Raw genomic sequence first — 14,181 nt, 5'->3', positions numbered from 1 at the left:
GGCTTGACATGCCCAAACGTGTCCACATACAACTCACTGTGCTCCTTAGACTGGTTTAGTGTCCCCAGTCCATCCTTTCATGGGGGGAAAAAAAACATGAGATGCTCTATTAACAGCAAGTGGGCTTGTCATGAGGACCAAATGAAATCATTTACTTAAATCACTTTAGAGCCCAGTGCTGGTCATATTAAGTCCATCTAGTACTATAAGCTGGCACGTGGTAGAGCCAGGCTTCATGTGAAGGGACCACATGAACACAGTTTCCATTCTCCTGGCTAAACAGTCTCCTCCTACACATTTGTGGTTATTAACCTACTTCTTATTATTAATTGTTAAGTTGTCAGTGCCTCGAGGCCAGGATACTGCCACTTTGTGCTGCATTCCTCTCTCCTGCATAGTGCCTGATACTCAGAGAGCCTCTGGTGACTGGTCAGGGCAGAGGCTTTAACCCACTGAGCCACCCAGGTGCCCCAACTGTCCCCATTTTTACCAGTAACTTAAGTGAAGGCATCAATGGTCTCCTTAGTCAGTTTGCGGAAGACACAACTTTTCGGGGGGGGATTCCTAATAATTGGGGCCTCAGAGTTGAATCCAAACTTCTTTTGATAGACTGAAACAATGAGCTAATCGAAGAGGGAGAAATTTAATACAGACAAATGCAAGATTCTGTGCTTAGGTTCTAAACAATTGTACATGTGTGATGAACAGTACCAATCAGCAGCAGGCACGTGGTTTCTCAAAGGGATAAGATGATCTTAGATCACAGCGATGGATGTATAATGTTTTGAGACTCAAGGAGGTCAGCAATGACCTTGGTCAAATCTGACCTGGAGAAGTTTCGGGACCCAGGCTGGAGAGGCACCCCAGTGGCAGAGAAATTCGAAAGTCGAAAGGTTTGGGGAGAGAGGTCTCCAAGGAGCGTGGGAGCAATCTTTCTTCAATTAACAAATATTTATTTGCTATAACCTAGAAGGCCCCGGGCCTGTGCTGGGGGAACACAAAAATCAATGAAACAAGGCCTTTGCCCTTGAGCGGCTCACAGATTTGGACTGCAAGGCTCCAGATGTAGAACCAAGGTTGAGAAGGGATCTACGAGGATTCTGACTTCATCTGGGTGCTGAGAAGAGCATCCCAACAAATAAGGTTCTCTGAACTGAGCTTGGTTGCCTCTTGTTCAGGCAGGAGTGAATGCTCCTTGCTGGGCCATGACTTGGGAACTCCGCATCCTACAGAATTAGTGTATGAGTCTGTCAGCGCTGCTGTAACAAAGGACCACAGGCCATGTGGCCTAAATGGACAACAGAAAGTTATTGTCTTGCAGATCTGGAGGCTAGAAGTCCTTCTCAGAGCACTGAGGGAAGACCCTCCCTCAGGCCTTCCTCTTTCTCTTGTGGAGGACCTTTCTCCATCATTCTTTCTGTGTGCCTGTGTATCTCCAAATGCCCCCTGCTTATAAAATTGGGTTGGAACAGGGGTCCCCTTAACAACCTCATTTTAACTTGCTTACCTCTGTAAAGACCCTTATCTCTAAATAAGATCGCATTCTGAGGTACTGGAGGTTGACCTCCACAGATGAATTCTGAGGGAATATCATTCAACCCATATTGGTTGGGTTAGATGGTCCACAGTTTCCACTCAGAGATTCATTGATTCATCACACCTGTGCCAGCAGAATCTCTAACCACCAGCTCCTCTGGAGATTCCTGACATTTTGGGGCCTTTATGGGACCTGGGCATTGCAGGGAGGGAGCAGTGTGGGGCAGAGAAAGCCTACCCTTTGAATCTTACTTCCAGGGGGCTTTCGGTTGTGTCAGCCTGCAAGAGTGGCACAGTGCCCTGGCTGGCTGTTGGCAAGGGAAGCGAACAGCCCAGGGGAAGGACACCCCGGCAGTTGAATATGGCTGCAGGAAGGGGAAAACTCTGGTCTGCAGATGGTAGTGAATGGCTCTGATTCAATTACGACAATAGGGAAGGCTGTGACCCGTGGAGAGGGTGGCCCTCGGGCAGGAAAGCAGCCTGCTGCCTGGCCCATTTAGCCACCCAGACCACAGGCCTGGTGCAGAGGAAGCCTGTGAATTGGTGCTTAATTAGGCACCAAACATGCTGAACGTCAGCCCTAGGATGGCAGTGGTCCAGCGGGCATCCCTGCCAGGGCCGGAGCAGCAGATCAGTATTGTGGGCATTGCTGTCTGGCAGTGGGGAGCAGAAACCTGCACACTGGACAGGCAAGAGAGTAAGCATGGCGCAGAGAATGAGAACCGAGACCAGCGCAGGTTGGAGGACCCTCCTCCCAGACATGGCCATCGCATGGTCCTAAGAGCATGTCCCCAGATTCAGTCCAGGAGCTGGGTTCCGGTCTCCTCCAGGGGACACAGAGTGCAGAAATATATCCCATCACAATGTTACATAGAGAAAAAGAAGGAGGTCTGTGGTCTTAAGGCACAGATGGCATTTCATCATTTTTCATAGATTGTCTCAATTTTTTTTTTCAAACAGCAATGCACATAGTAAAAAGAAAAATCCAAACAGTATAAAGGATTTAAAGTGAAGAACGAGTGAGCCCTCCTCCACAGAGGCAGTCTGTTACACTGGTTTTCTGTGTGTATTCTTCCAGAAATATCCACTTTTACACATAAGGGAGCATGTTTTAAACATCGTACCTTGCTAAATTCTGGAAATTATTCCACATCAAAGCACACCACCTTGCTCTCCTTCACAGTGTCTGGACCATAATTTATGGGAGCAGAAGTCATTGGTGGGCATCGCAGGTTTTTCCAATCTTTTGCTAGTATAATCAGTGCTACAGTGATCATCTTATACCGGCATCTACACACATATGTACATCTAGAGGCTCACTTTTAGGCATGCCATTGCTAAAAAGAGATGCATGTAAGCATCATTAGTTTTTATAGAGGTTACCAAATTGCCCTCCCTAGAAGCAGGTACCAAGTTACAGTCCCACCTCCGGTGATTGAAAATGCCTGCTTTCCCATAACCTCACCAGCTCACCAGCATGGTAGGTCACCAATACTTGTTCTCGTTGCGAATCCAATGGAAAATGCCATCTGATTGTTGTGTGGAATTGGATTCCTTTCATTATAAATGAGGTTAATTATAATTTTTTTTTCCTGTTTGGAGCGGCATCAGTTTAGATTCCAGAATCCAACACCAGCCACAAGTTTTCAGCCCCCAAGAGGTAGACTTTCTGAAACCCTGCTGGGCCAGAGGTGATCCCTGTGAGTGTCTCTCGACACCCGCAGGGGCCCCCCATGAAGGAGGAGGAAGCTCTGAAGTTATCAGCCATCATGATTTTTCTCCTTTCTTTTGGCAACAAATGGTCTAAGGCACGACTAGCCTGCCTCTCCCATGTACAGACCTGCGGGTCTGCAGGAAAACCAGCCTCCTTGGTTTCTTCCAGTGCGCCCCCCCCCCCAAGGGGACACTAGCCTCTGCTTGCTCATTTTCTCTCCTGGCTTCATAAACTAGAGATTTGTGGTGCACCCACTTTACACATGAGCTATAAGGATCTGGGGTTATATAAGGAGTAGGAAGTCAGTCCACTGGCTCACAGAATTGTAAATTGTAGGGGAGGGGAAAGACAAGTAAATAATGATAGCATAGTATGGTTAAGTGTTGTGATTGGAAAAGAACATCGTAAAATGGACCCATATGGGGAGGTCTGGGAAGTGACATCAAAGCTGAGACCATAAGACAGAGTTGCTGGCCAGGAGAGCTGGGAGTTGGTGGTGTCTTGGTAGGAATCAAGAAGGTCCTTATAGCGTGTGGCTCTGAGGGCCAGGTGGTGGGAGGGATCTCAGTCCCAGGTCACAAGGGCTTCCCAAGCCTGGCCAAGGCCACTGGGTATTGTCCTCGGGACTCCAAGAGTCCCTGGAGAAATTCTGGTGGCATGGTCATCCTTCAAGTCAACCTTGTTTACTTGAGTGAAGGATACTGGTTTGGGTGGGCACTGAGGCTTAGGGACCAGGAATCGACCTCAGGCATCAATAGGACTGGGTCAGCTCTGCACTCCAGCCCCTAATCTTGAGACAAAACCCCCAGCTCTCCATGCTCACAAAGCTGGGCAGCCTCATCCTGAGGTATTCCCCCAGGAGACAAGAGCCCTGGGCAGTCTTCCCAAGGAAAAGACAGCAATGGGCTATGGACCCCCAGACCAGAGCCCAGGCTGCTGGTGTGGATAATGGGAAACCAGGGGTCTGAGGGTCCTGCCCCCAACTTTGCTGCTCATCTCGCACAAAGTGTCCCCAAGTGTGCCATGGCAACCACCTGTAAGGCATTCCTGCTCCTTAAGGGACAATATGAGCTATGTTCCACAAAGTGCTTTTAGCATCTTAGAGAAGGCCGTTTTGGTCCCTTTTTCCCACAGTGGCAGCCACTGTGCTTGCCACATACCGAGCTCAGGAATTCAGAAAGAAGGACAAATGTGCTTTGGAGATGATTTTGGCGATCCTCGTCTATAGCTGTCCATGCTCATAAAATACAGCGCTTAATCGTCTTGGCAATTGGGATAACCAATTTGGAAAATAATTACTGCCTTCTTTATGATTACTTTGCCTTCTAATTAAAATCTCAAGACTGGAATATTAAAGGTGCATTGTCAATACAACGTCTCGGATGCACCCAGCTAACCTCATTTGGGAAGGCAAAATTAATTAGTTTGTGTTTTAACACCCAGCTGTTATCCTGAGGAAGGAAATCGTCTACAAGTCAGCCACACACACAGTCTCTAAGCTGGCCAGAGTGGCCGAGGGGGATAGAAAGGAAATCAAGAGTGATTTGTTCCCACGTAACTCAGTCAGCGGCTATTACAAACTGCTCATTAAATGGCGCCCCCGCGTCCCAGTCAGACATGGCTCAGGAATGTTCTTGTTCACCTGTGGTGCCGGGATGGGAAATAAGTCAGCCCCTCCATGCCACAGAGCTCCCCATTCATTCTGGAGCCTCCTGGGCTGTTAACGCCTCTCCCAGTGATTGGTTCTTGGGGGAAAGCTGGCAGCAGATACGAGAGGCTGCGCCCCTCTCTCCCTGTCCCTCCCAGCCACAGGTACAAACCTGTGTGCCATGCTGGCTTCCCTCTTCCTCTTTTTTGACTTCTTCCTATTTTTCAGTTCCATGTGAGTCAGACATTTGCTGAGCACCTGGAACCCTGGATGATAGATAGTGGTTCTAGGCTGCGTGGCAGTAACGACATCCCAGCCCCTCGCGGCTTAGCCCGACAAGCTGATTTCTCATTCATGGGAAGTGTGATGCAGGTCGGCACTGGCTCTCTTCCAGTCAGTGATCCAGGGATCTAGGCTTCTTCCTTGTTAGGCTGACACCATCTTTACGGGAGGCTTGGAGGGTCCCTAAGGCAGAGGAGAAGGTTGGCCCCCAAAGGACACACTTCCTGTCACAGCTTCTTGGCCAGAACTGGTCACGTGACCACAGCCCCATTGCAAGGAATGCTGGGAGATGTAGGAGGGCACATGGAGTGTTTGTTGAGTGCTTCTGTCCGGGCCACAGTGCACTGATTGTGCCATGCAGGGAGCCAGGTGCCTCTGAACCCCCTACCAGGGCTGTGAGGCATGACCCCTGTCCCCAGGGAGATGCCAGCACTGTTCTGTGTAGGAGGGTCAGGCCAGATTGACAAGCACAACAGCAGAAGTAGAAGCCAAGTTCATGATAATACATGGAAGTGATTACCTCAGCATGAACTAGGAAGAAGAGGGTGGAACAAAAGGAACATTTCCAGGAAGATGTAATGCATGTGCTTAGTTTTGGTGGGGAGGGGAAGACAGTTGACCTTGGGGACAGGAAGAGGAAAGTCCCACCTGCAGGCAGGGCGCAGCATGTGTCCGAGTAACCTCAGACCTCCTGCAGATCAAACTCTTCCCTCCATGTCTCTGAGCACAGCACCGATGTCCTGAGAAGAAATTCATTTCTGAACGCCTTCTCAGGCTAAGGCCTTACAATAGGAAAACAAACAAACCACAAATCCCTAATAAGGCATTTGTGACCGGTGTTAGGGCTTAAATTTGCTCAGGGAGCAAATAGCGCTATGCTCTCAGGAGGGACACTGCAGTGGCTTGCACGTCCCTCGGGAGGATCGACAGCCGGCTCATGTCAGGCCACGACCCTCCTGGAATCACCATGGGGTGGAAAAGGCCCAAAACCAGGAGTGGGGAGTCTATGCCGCATTTTTTCTAAGCCTTGTCTAACCAGCAGCTCGAGGAGTGCCTCTACTCGGGCCTGTCTCCCTGGACTCTCCTGTTTTCCTTCTGGAACCTGAAACAAGAGAACAAGTTCAATCTGGGAGGCCCATGGATCACCCACACATATGGTCTGCTGACTCACCCAACAGGACCTCACATGATGTTTCTAATTTTTTTTAATTAGTTGCCAACATTCAAAAATTTGGAGAAATGGCATAAAAATCCAGCTCTCTCATACACCCTTCGACACCACTATACTGGACAACAATAAAACTGGTAACCCCTTTAAATGCCACAGCACCATGGGACCCTCCCTGTTGTCTTGGCAACCCTGAGGCCAGGCACTGGTTTTCCCTTCACACATCCCAGCTCCTAGCTCCCAGCTCCCAGTTAACATCTCCTGCCAGGCCACAGGACTTGACAAGTTCCCCCGGCCAAATCGTCTTTAAAACTTGATGACTATTCCTGAGGCTTTCTCTTTGCCCATATTTTCTCTAAATATACCTCATTCTTAGCAGAACCACCCACCAATGAGAGCAGGGCTTCTTAACCTTGGATGCACATTTGAATGACTGGGGAAGGTTTTAAAAATCCCAGTGTCCAACCTATACCCGGAGGTTGTACTCAGGATCTGTCCTCTTAAAGCTCCAGGTGACTCAGTGTACAGTCTTGGTCAAGAAGCATTGAGTTAGAATTGAAAATGCAATTTTATGAAGGGGTGAGCTCCCCATCATCATAAGTAATTAAACCAATGTGGATGAGCACTTTGCAAGGATGTGTGGGGTGATGCAAATATCAGCTGCTACTCTGCTGGGGTTCTTTCCTCCTTCCACTTCCCTGCCTTTGCCCCTCAGCACCCTTCCCAAGCTCAGTTCAGCCACATTGAACCTACAATGTGCAAGTTATCTCAGGAAGAGCATCTTATCTCGTGAGCATCAACCACGGATGCCCCCCTGAGCCAGCACCATGCCTTCCGCATATTAGCTGGGAGTAAGCCTCTCAGCAGTTCAAGGAAGAAATGATGAAGGTCTGTGGGATGTCCACACAAGCTTTTCCCTATTACTTCCCAGTTGTGTTTGTGGTTAAGGGAGCCATTGTCTTGCTCTCTGCCTTTGTCCCCTCCATCTGATTCTGGGTTGAAAAATTCACCCATAAGGAAGTTTTTTGGCCCAGACAGAATGAAACAGGAAAAGAAGCAAGCAAAGTGGTCTTCAACTGACAAGCTTACGACAAAAGACTGGCTGTCTAGGGACTCTCCTGGAGGTCGGCACAGTGCCTCCGAGAATCATGTTTACAGGATGGGGTGAGGGGTCCTTGAAATGTGTTTCATTATATAAAATATTACATTATTTACTAAAACTATATGGGTTACTAGGAATCTGTAACCTTTGTCTGTTTCAAAGGTTAATCTCCTCCGGAAAAAAAAAAGGATTTAAGGTGAACTTTCTGGAATGTCTTGGTGTTTCATTTTTGGGTCGGTAGAAAGAACCACTTGTAAGAGGAAGGGCGTGCTGGAGCTTCTAGAAAATCTACCCCCTGCCCAACCAATTTGTCCCCAAAAGCACTGTGAAGAATATGAGACCGTTTCAACTTTCAGCAACACGTAAATGTTTTGCCTGGCATACGTTTGCTTCTGGCTTGAGTTTAATTGGTGCGTTTGACTATAAAGTCACACCTGCCACAGGGCTGAGGTGTCCTCAGGAGCCACGCTGGGGTTGGGGAGTGGATGTTTTTCACAGAGGCAGGTGGACCAGGTGCGGTGAGGCGCACAGAGTTTGAGGACAGAAAAACATGGCCAGTGTCTGGTGTGGACACACAGTAATGAGGAGTTGATGGTAAGGAACTCCATCTTTCCACCAAGGCATATGCATTGCCTTTAAAGGTATCCAGTGTAGGGTTAGCAGAAGCTTTTTATGAGAAAGAAAGAGGTTAAACCGCACATCCCGATGAGTTCTAAATCCAAGCGGAAGAACCATAGTGGAAAGCCAAAATGGCGGCAAAGAGAATGGACATTTTCCTGCTTCTGGAGAAAGGTCTAGATTGAGTTGAAACTTGGAGATCCCCTAGTCTATGGCCCATTATCACAAAGATGTGAAAAATTAGGTCCAGCAGGGAGAAGTGACCAGCCCAAAGGCACGCAGGTAGCTGTTAACAGAACTGTCACTTGAAGCACAGATCTAAAAAGTTGGTAGCTCCCCAGACCTCTGTCTCCTCGTCTGTGGATTAGAGCTGGGTTCTTCCTCAATGCTGTCTTGGTTAAGGTAAACTGACACCTTCTATGGGCAGAGGTAGCTCAGTGCCTCCTCCAGCACTAGCGTCCATTAGCCTAACGCCGTGCTCTTCCCAATTCTCCATAGCTCCTCTCGCTATCCCTGCCAGATTCCTAGGTAGGAAGTCGGAACTCCCAATTCAGAAGGAGATACACCAAGCGCCACAACAGGCCTTGAGAAGAGAGCATGGCTGAACCTGGTTTCACCGGGCAGAGCACCCTCTGGTGTCTCCTCAACTCTCAAGGCAGCCACCTATGGTTAGAGGGTGGAGGTCCTGCAGGCAGGGATGGAAGGAAATCCTATGACACTCAAGAGACAAGGAGGTCTCTGCTGGAGTCAGGAATGGTGACATGCAGAGGGAAGCACATGGGACCCTCCGCAAAGGGAAGATGGGGGGGCACCGTACAAGAGCCGCCCCTTAATAGGGGGTCTGCATGCAGCGGCCCAAGCAGCAAGCTGCCACACCCACATGAGTCCTCTTTGGCCGGCTCTCTCGTGCTCCCACAGCAGAGGCCAGGAGCGTGACTGCAAAGCCAAAAATATCCACCAGCTGGCTCTTTATAGAAAAACTTTGCCCGTTCCCACTTTAGATTCCAACAGGCCTTAGTCCAGGTCAAGGTCTTGCCCTTTCTACCTAGGTGGCATGGGGCAAGCCACTTTTGTCTCTGTGCCTCATTTCTGCATCTGTACCTCCTAATGGGCTCCTCGTGTTTCCATAAAAATCCTATATGGGAAAGCTCACAGCATAGGGAAGAGTTCTGTTTCTTAATAAAGGTAGGTAGTCAGTCCTCTGTGAAAGGAACCAGGGGTCAGTGGTCTCCACAGCTCCTGGAGTGGTGAAGACGAGGGAGACTGCTGGACAGGTTAAAACTGTCCTCTTCCTGGAAGGGATGATTCACAAACTCATGTTTCTTTTCTCTTCTTTTTTTTCTTTCTTTTTCTTTTCTTTTCTTTCTTTTTTTTTTTTTTCAGGTACTGGCTAACCAACAAGGTCCACATCAAGAGACCCACCACTGGTCTCTTGATGTACACCCTGGCCACACGTTTCTGCAACCAGATCTACCTCTACGGCTTCTGGCCCTTTCCACTAGATCAGAACCAGAACCCCGTCAAGTACCACTATTACGATAGCCTCAAGTATGGTTACACCTCCCAGGCCAGCCCCCACACCATGCCCTTGGAGTTCAAGGCCCTCAAGAGCCTGCATGAGCAGGGGGCTTTGAAACTGACTGTTGGCCAGTGCGATGGGGCCACGTAAGGTGGGCACCCCGTGGGACTCAGTGGCTCACATTTCCTGCCAGCTACACCACAGGCAGATGGGAGTCGGGGTGGCGCAAATTATAGAACAAGCAGGCTAGTGGTTTTCTTTGTTAAAGTGTAAAACAGTGACCAGAATATATATATATATACCTGCATATATATATTGACCTGAGTATTTATAACTGTGTGGTGTTCATCTAGCATTAGGCAGATAAGCCACAGGAAGAAGGTGTGGAGAACCCACCCAAACCGGATTGAGACTCAGTCCATCTTTAGGGGCAGAAGGACTTGACATGAAAAGAAGCCAGTCCCATGACTTTGGATGATCTGGGTTGGAGAGATCTTTGGGCTCATGGATGAATGGAGAGCCCCTTCTTGGCAGCTGCCCCGAGCCTCTGAGACACGTGGATTCTGGGTGAGCCAAGACCCAGAGGGGACAACTGGACCCAAGTCTAAAATGGTGCTGTTCACAGAGGAGAAGGAGGTTGAAGGGTTCAGCCTGGCAAAGGAGGACAAGGACACCAAGAAGCAGAGGCCACTTCAGGGCCGCGAGCCTTGTTCCACAAACTTAGAGTAAAACTGTCCGAGGGATGATTCACGGTGGACCCAGCTGTTCCAGACAGGCTTCCACAGCTATGGAGAGACGGCTGGAGAAGAAACCAAGGACAGTCCATACTCTGGCTTTGCAAGAACCACCAAGAACCTGGACAGACCAGGCAGATGACCCTGAAGACTACAGGGGGTGTTCACCTGGCGTTTTGGAAAAATTGAGATCTCCCGCTTGGGGACAGCACTCCACCCCACAATAAGGCAGAAGAGTGTCTAGAACGTGGTGGTCTGGTGGGTGTTCTTTAAAATGTCTAGAGTCCACCAAGGAGGAAGGGACCTGAGATGTCACCCGCTGGGTCAGCCCCCTTCCTGCTCTATTAGAATGTCACATGAGGGACCGTCCTGTCCCCTTCTTCCACCAGGGAAGCCACAGCCAAAGCTTGAAAGGGCACCGTCAAGATAAATGTCATCCTTTTTTAAAATACATATAATTGCCTTTCTGGGCGCCTCATAGAGCCCCAGAGTGTGAGACCTAAAAGGATGTTAAGCACCTTGCTTCATTTCTCTGTAACCACTCTGTTTGCTTCCTGCATCGTGTGCTCACGGGGCGTCTGCAGCCAGACCGCCGCATCCATGTCACTTTCTCGTCATTTTCCTCTCCCGATGTCACACTAGCCGGCATTGAGCTCCAACACTGAACATCTCCAGCGTGCAGGGAGAGGCTCCGCTGCCCACCCCCACCCACCCATCCTCTCTATGGAGGCAATGATTTGAGAAATTCACAAAATCCCTTTTGCCCCCATGAAGATTAATTGTAAAGACTTTTTTTTTTTTTTTTTAACCCAAATCCAAATGCAGTATCCATATACATGGCCTAATCTTCCCAGGGAAATCTGGGCTCCATGCCAATCACTTAGGGGCTGGAATCAGAGGTCACATATAGACAAGCATTAGGCGGTTTGGATGTATTCCCTTGCCTGATAAATAACAGTGTTTTAAAACATATTTGAAAGCTAAGTAAAAAACCATTATCTGGAAGGTGAAGGGAGTTAAGAAAAGTAACCGAGATCTGCTCCCAAGCACATGAGACCGGACATAATTAATCAGCAGCAATTCAGACCAGGACATTTGCTCTAAATTAATGGCTGGTGGGCAGCAAACGGAGGCGGTGGGAGGATGTTCAGAACCATTCACCTGCACGTGGGTGCTCTGTGTCCAAGCCATGGCTGCAACCGCCACCCTGCTTCTCTGTTTCTTCTCTTGTTGTCCTTGCCATGGATGCTTCAAGTCTGAGATTTGGGATTTGCGTTATAAAATGAATATTTAAAAAGCAACAGCCCTAACAGTCTCTGTGGGAACTGCGTGGTTTGGACTTCCTCGCAAGAAGTGGAAATAATTAGTATCATATTTTACGCTTCTCCAGAACCTTTCATCGGGAGGATCTCAAAGGCCCTGGAAGACATTTAATGTCTGAAGCTGGGAGTGCCCTGGGGAGCAGGTAGAATTTCCTGGGCCTCGGTGGATTAACAGGGGCTTTGGACTTCAGAACGTTCCAGGGGTGAGTCCTGAGGGGAGCTGGGACGTCAGGTCCTAGATTGGCCCCACGCTTCGTGTACCAGCCACCAGTCCACCCTGTGGGGCAGTTTAAGGCCAGAGCTCCGTGGAAGAGCTGGTTTTCCTTCTGTCCTATATTGGTCTAGGTTCCTTAAACGGACACCAGTGGCTGTTGAAGTAGAAGGAGTCCTGACAACCTGCCCTGGGAAGCCAGGACCCTCTGCACCCCTCTGTTCCCCAAGTCACAGGTCTTGCACTGCCCAAGTGCACCAGCCACCTGATGGCAGGAGCTCCAGGACCTGGGCTTCCCCCACCTCCTCTTGCTCCTCCACCGGGGCACACAGTCAGGAGGCAGCCCGTCCCCTCTGCCTGTTGAGAGCAGCTAAATGCACAAGCCAGCTAGCCTGGGTGGCCCCAAGGAGTCCCAGCCTGCACCCTGTCCCCGCCACCCTGGTCCACCGCCTTGTAACTGCAGTGGTCACAGCCATCCTGGGAGCAGAAGACCCTTTGGTCACCTCTTGTTGACTGTTAAGCCGTCCCCAATCACCCCACCCTCACCCACCCTGGAGCCTCCGAGACCTGCATGCTGGCCAAGCCCCCAAATGACCACCCCCTCCATCGGCTGCCTCCTTGGCTGAAGAGAGGAAGCCACCAGAAACACCATCTCTCCCCCAGATCTCCTGATCCCTTTCCTCCACACGCCTCTCCTTCCGCGCATTTCTGAGGACATGACATCCGTCCTCTGGGCAGTGACATTTTCCTACACACCCCAGCCACGCCTCTGCCACCTCTGTCCTCACTTCCACCAGCACACACTCTCCCACCCATCCAGGCTCCAGCATCCTCTTCCCTCCCTCCCCTTCCCTGCCAGCAGCCCCAGGAAGGGGTCTCCAGTGCTTGCAGTGCCGTCTCCCACGACCTGCCTGTTCTCCATGCTCCGGGGACGGGAGATTCAGCACCCTCCATGTTGCCTCATGGGAAGACCCCTCATCACCACCGAGCTCCCCACATCACTGGGATCCACAGCGACCCCTGCAGGACACCCGTCCCCTCCGTGCCTACGATACCATGTACTCCCGGTGTTTCTTCTCCCTTCCCAACGTCTCTTCATCATTTATTTATGTATTTATTTATTTATGTATTTATGATTTATTTATTACCACCCTTCCCTTGTTCTAAAAAGGACCCGAGATGGGTCAGGCCATTATTTCCCACCTCCCACCTTGCCCCACTGCACAGACACTCCCTACATTGGTGCCTTCCGTTGTGTGCCCACCCCCCCTGCTCCAGGGGCATCATAGACTCCATACCTCGAAGCCAAGCTTATCATCTCTGCTTCCCCTTCCTCCACGATCCCCCCCCCTCTTCTTGCTAGAAGCCCCGTGAGCCTCTCAACCACCCAAGTCTGAGACCCTAAAGTCATCTTTGACTCTTCTCCATGGATTCCCTTGTCACCCTTCCAACCAGCGCTGCCCTGGCTTCTCCCTTGCTTGCACAATTTTAGCAGCGCTCTCTTCCCCCTCCCTGCACCCCCATTTCCCTCTGCGCATGCTTGCACACCGCCACCCATCCTGCAGATGCATCGTGATTCTTATCTCCAGCCATTCAGAAGCCTTTAAAAGTTCCCCTGGCCCACGAAACAAGGTACAAGTCACCACCCTGACATTATTACAGATCACCAGATAAGGACCTGTTCCTTCTTTATTCCCTGCACTGGTCCATCGAGAATCGTCATTGCTGGAAGGGGTGCCTGGTTTTCCTGTCTCTGTGCCTTTGGTCTTGCTGTTCTCATCTCCTGGGACCCTCTCTTCTGTTCCTTTCAAGGCCGGTGCAGAAACCACATCTTCCATGAAGCCCTCCCTGATCTACCAACCACTGGGATCTCTCCCTCCGCTGAACCACCGTAGCACTTTATTTGTACCTTTCTCATGGCACTTACCATATTCTGCCTTGTATTATAGTTATTGTGCACTTGTCCTATGACCGTTCTTAGATTGTAAGCTCGCCAAGGGCAGGGACTGTGTTTTAATCATCTGTGTCCATTACAGCACCAGGAGTGGTGCAAAGCACACAGCAGTTGCTCAATAAATGTTTGTTGGATTAAATCCTTAATGCTTGTGGAGGGCTATTTAATTAATGAAGTCATTTTGCATCTGTAATGTCATAAAACTCTCCAAAAAAAAAAAAAAATCACATGTGGTGGGCAGATGTAGAAATCGTATTCTTATTGGATGGGTCATAAAATCGAGGCCAAAAAAACTGCGGAAGCCCCATAGTTCACTGGCAGAATTTGCACCCCAGTCTTATCCCCACTCCATGGTCTCTTCTATTAATCCCTG

The 14,181-nt window shown here is 49.7% G+C and overlaps 1 protein-coding gene across 1 annotated transcript in view; it reads left to right on the top strand.

Moving 5' to 3' along the window:
• ST8SIA2 (ST8 alpha-N-acetyl-neuraminide alpha-2,8-sialyltransferase 2) overlaps positions 1-13,954 on the top strand; it is a 64,820-nt gene extending 50,866 nt beyond the window's left edge. Inside the window, exon 6 of the mRNA XM_082736522.1 lies at positions 9,452-13,954. Coding sequence (XP_082592648.1) covers positions 9,452-9,737 — 286 coding nt within the window. The 3' untranslated portion in view covers positions 9,738-13,954. The remainder of the gene's footprint in view (positions 1-9,451) is intronic.
• Positions 13,955-14,181: the final 227 nt, after the last annotated feature.

This window comes from Mustela nivalis, assembly GCF_964662115.1.
Source record: "Mustela nivalis genome assembly, chromosome: 6".
NCBI classification, from domain to species: Eukaryota; Metazoa; Chordata; class Mammalia; order Carnivora; family Mustelidae; genus Mustela; species Mustela nivalis.
The sequence above is the reverse complement of the archived record's forward strand: the minus strand, read 5'-3'. Positions and strand labels throughout refer to the sequence as shown.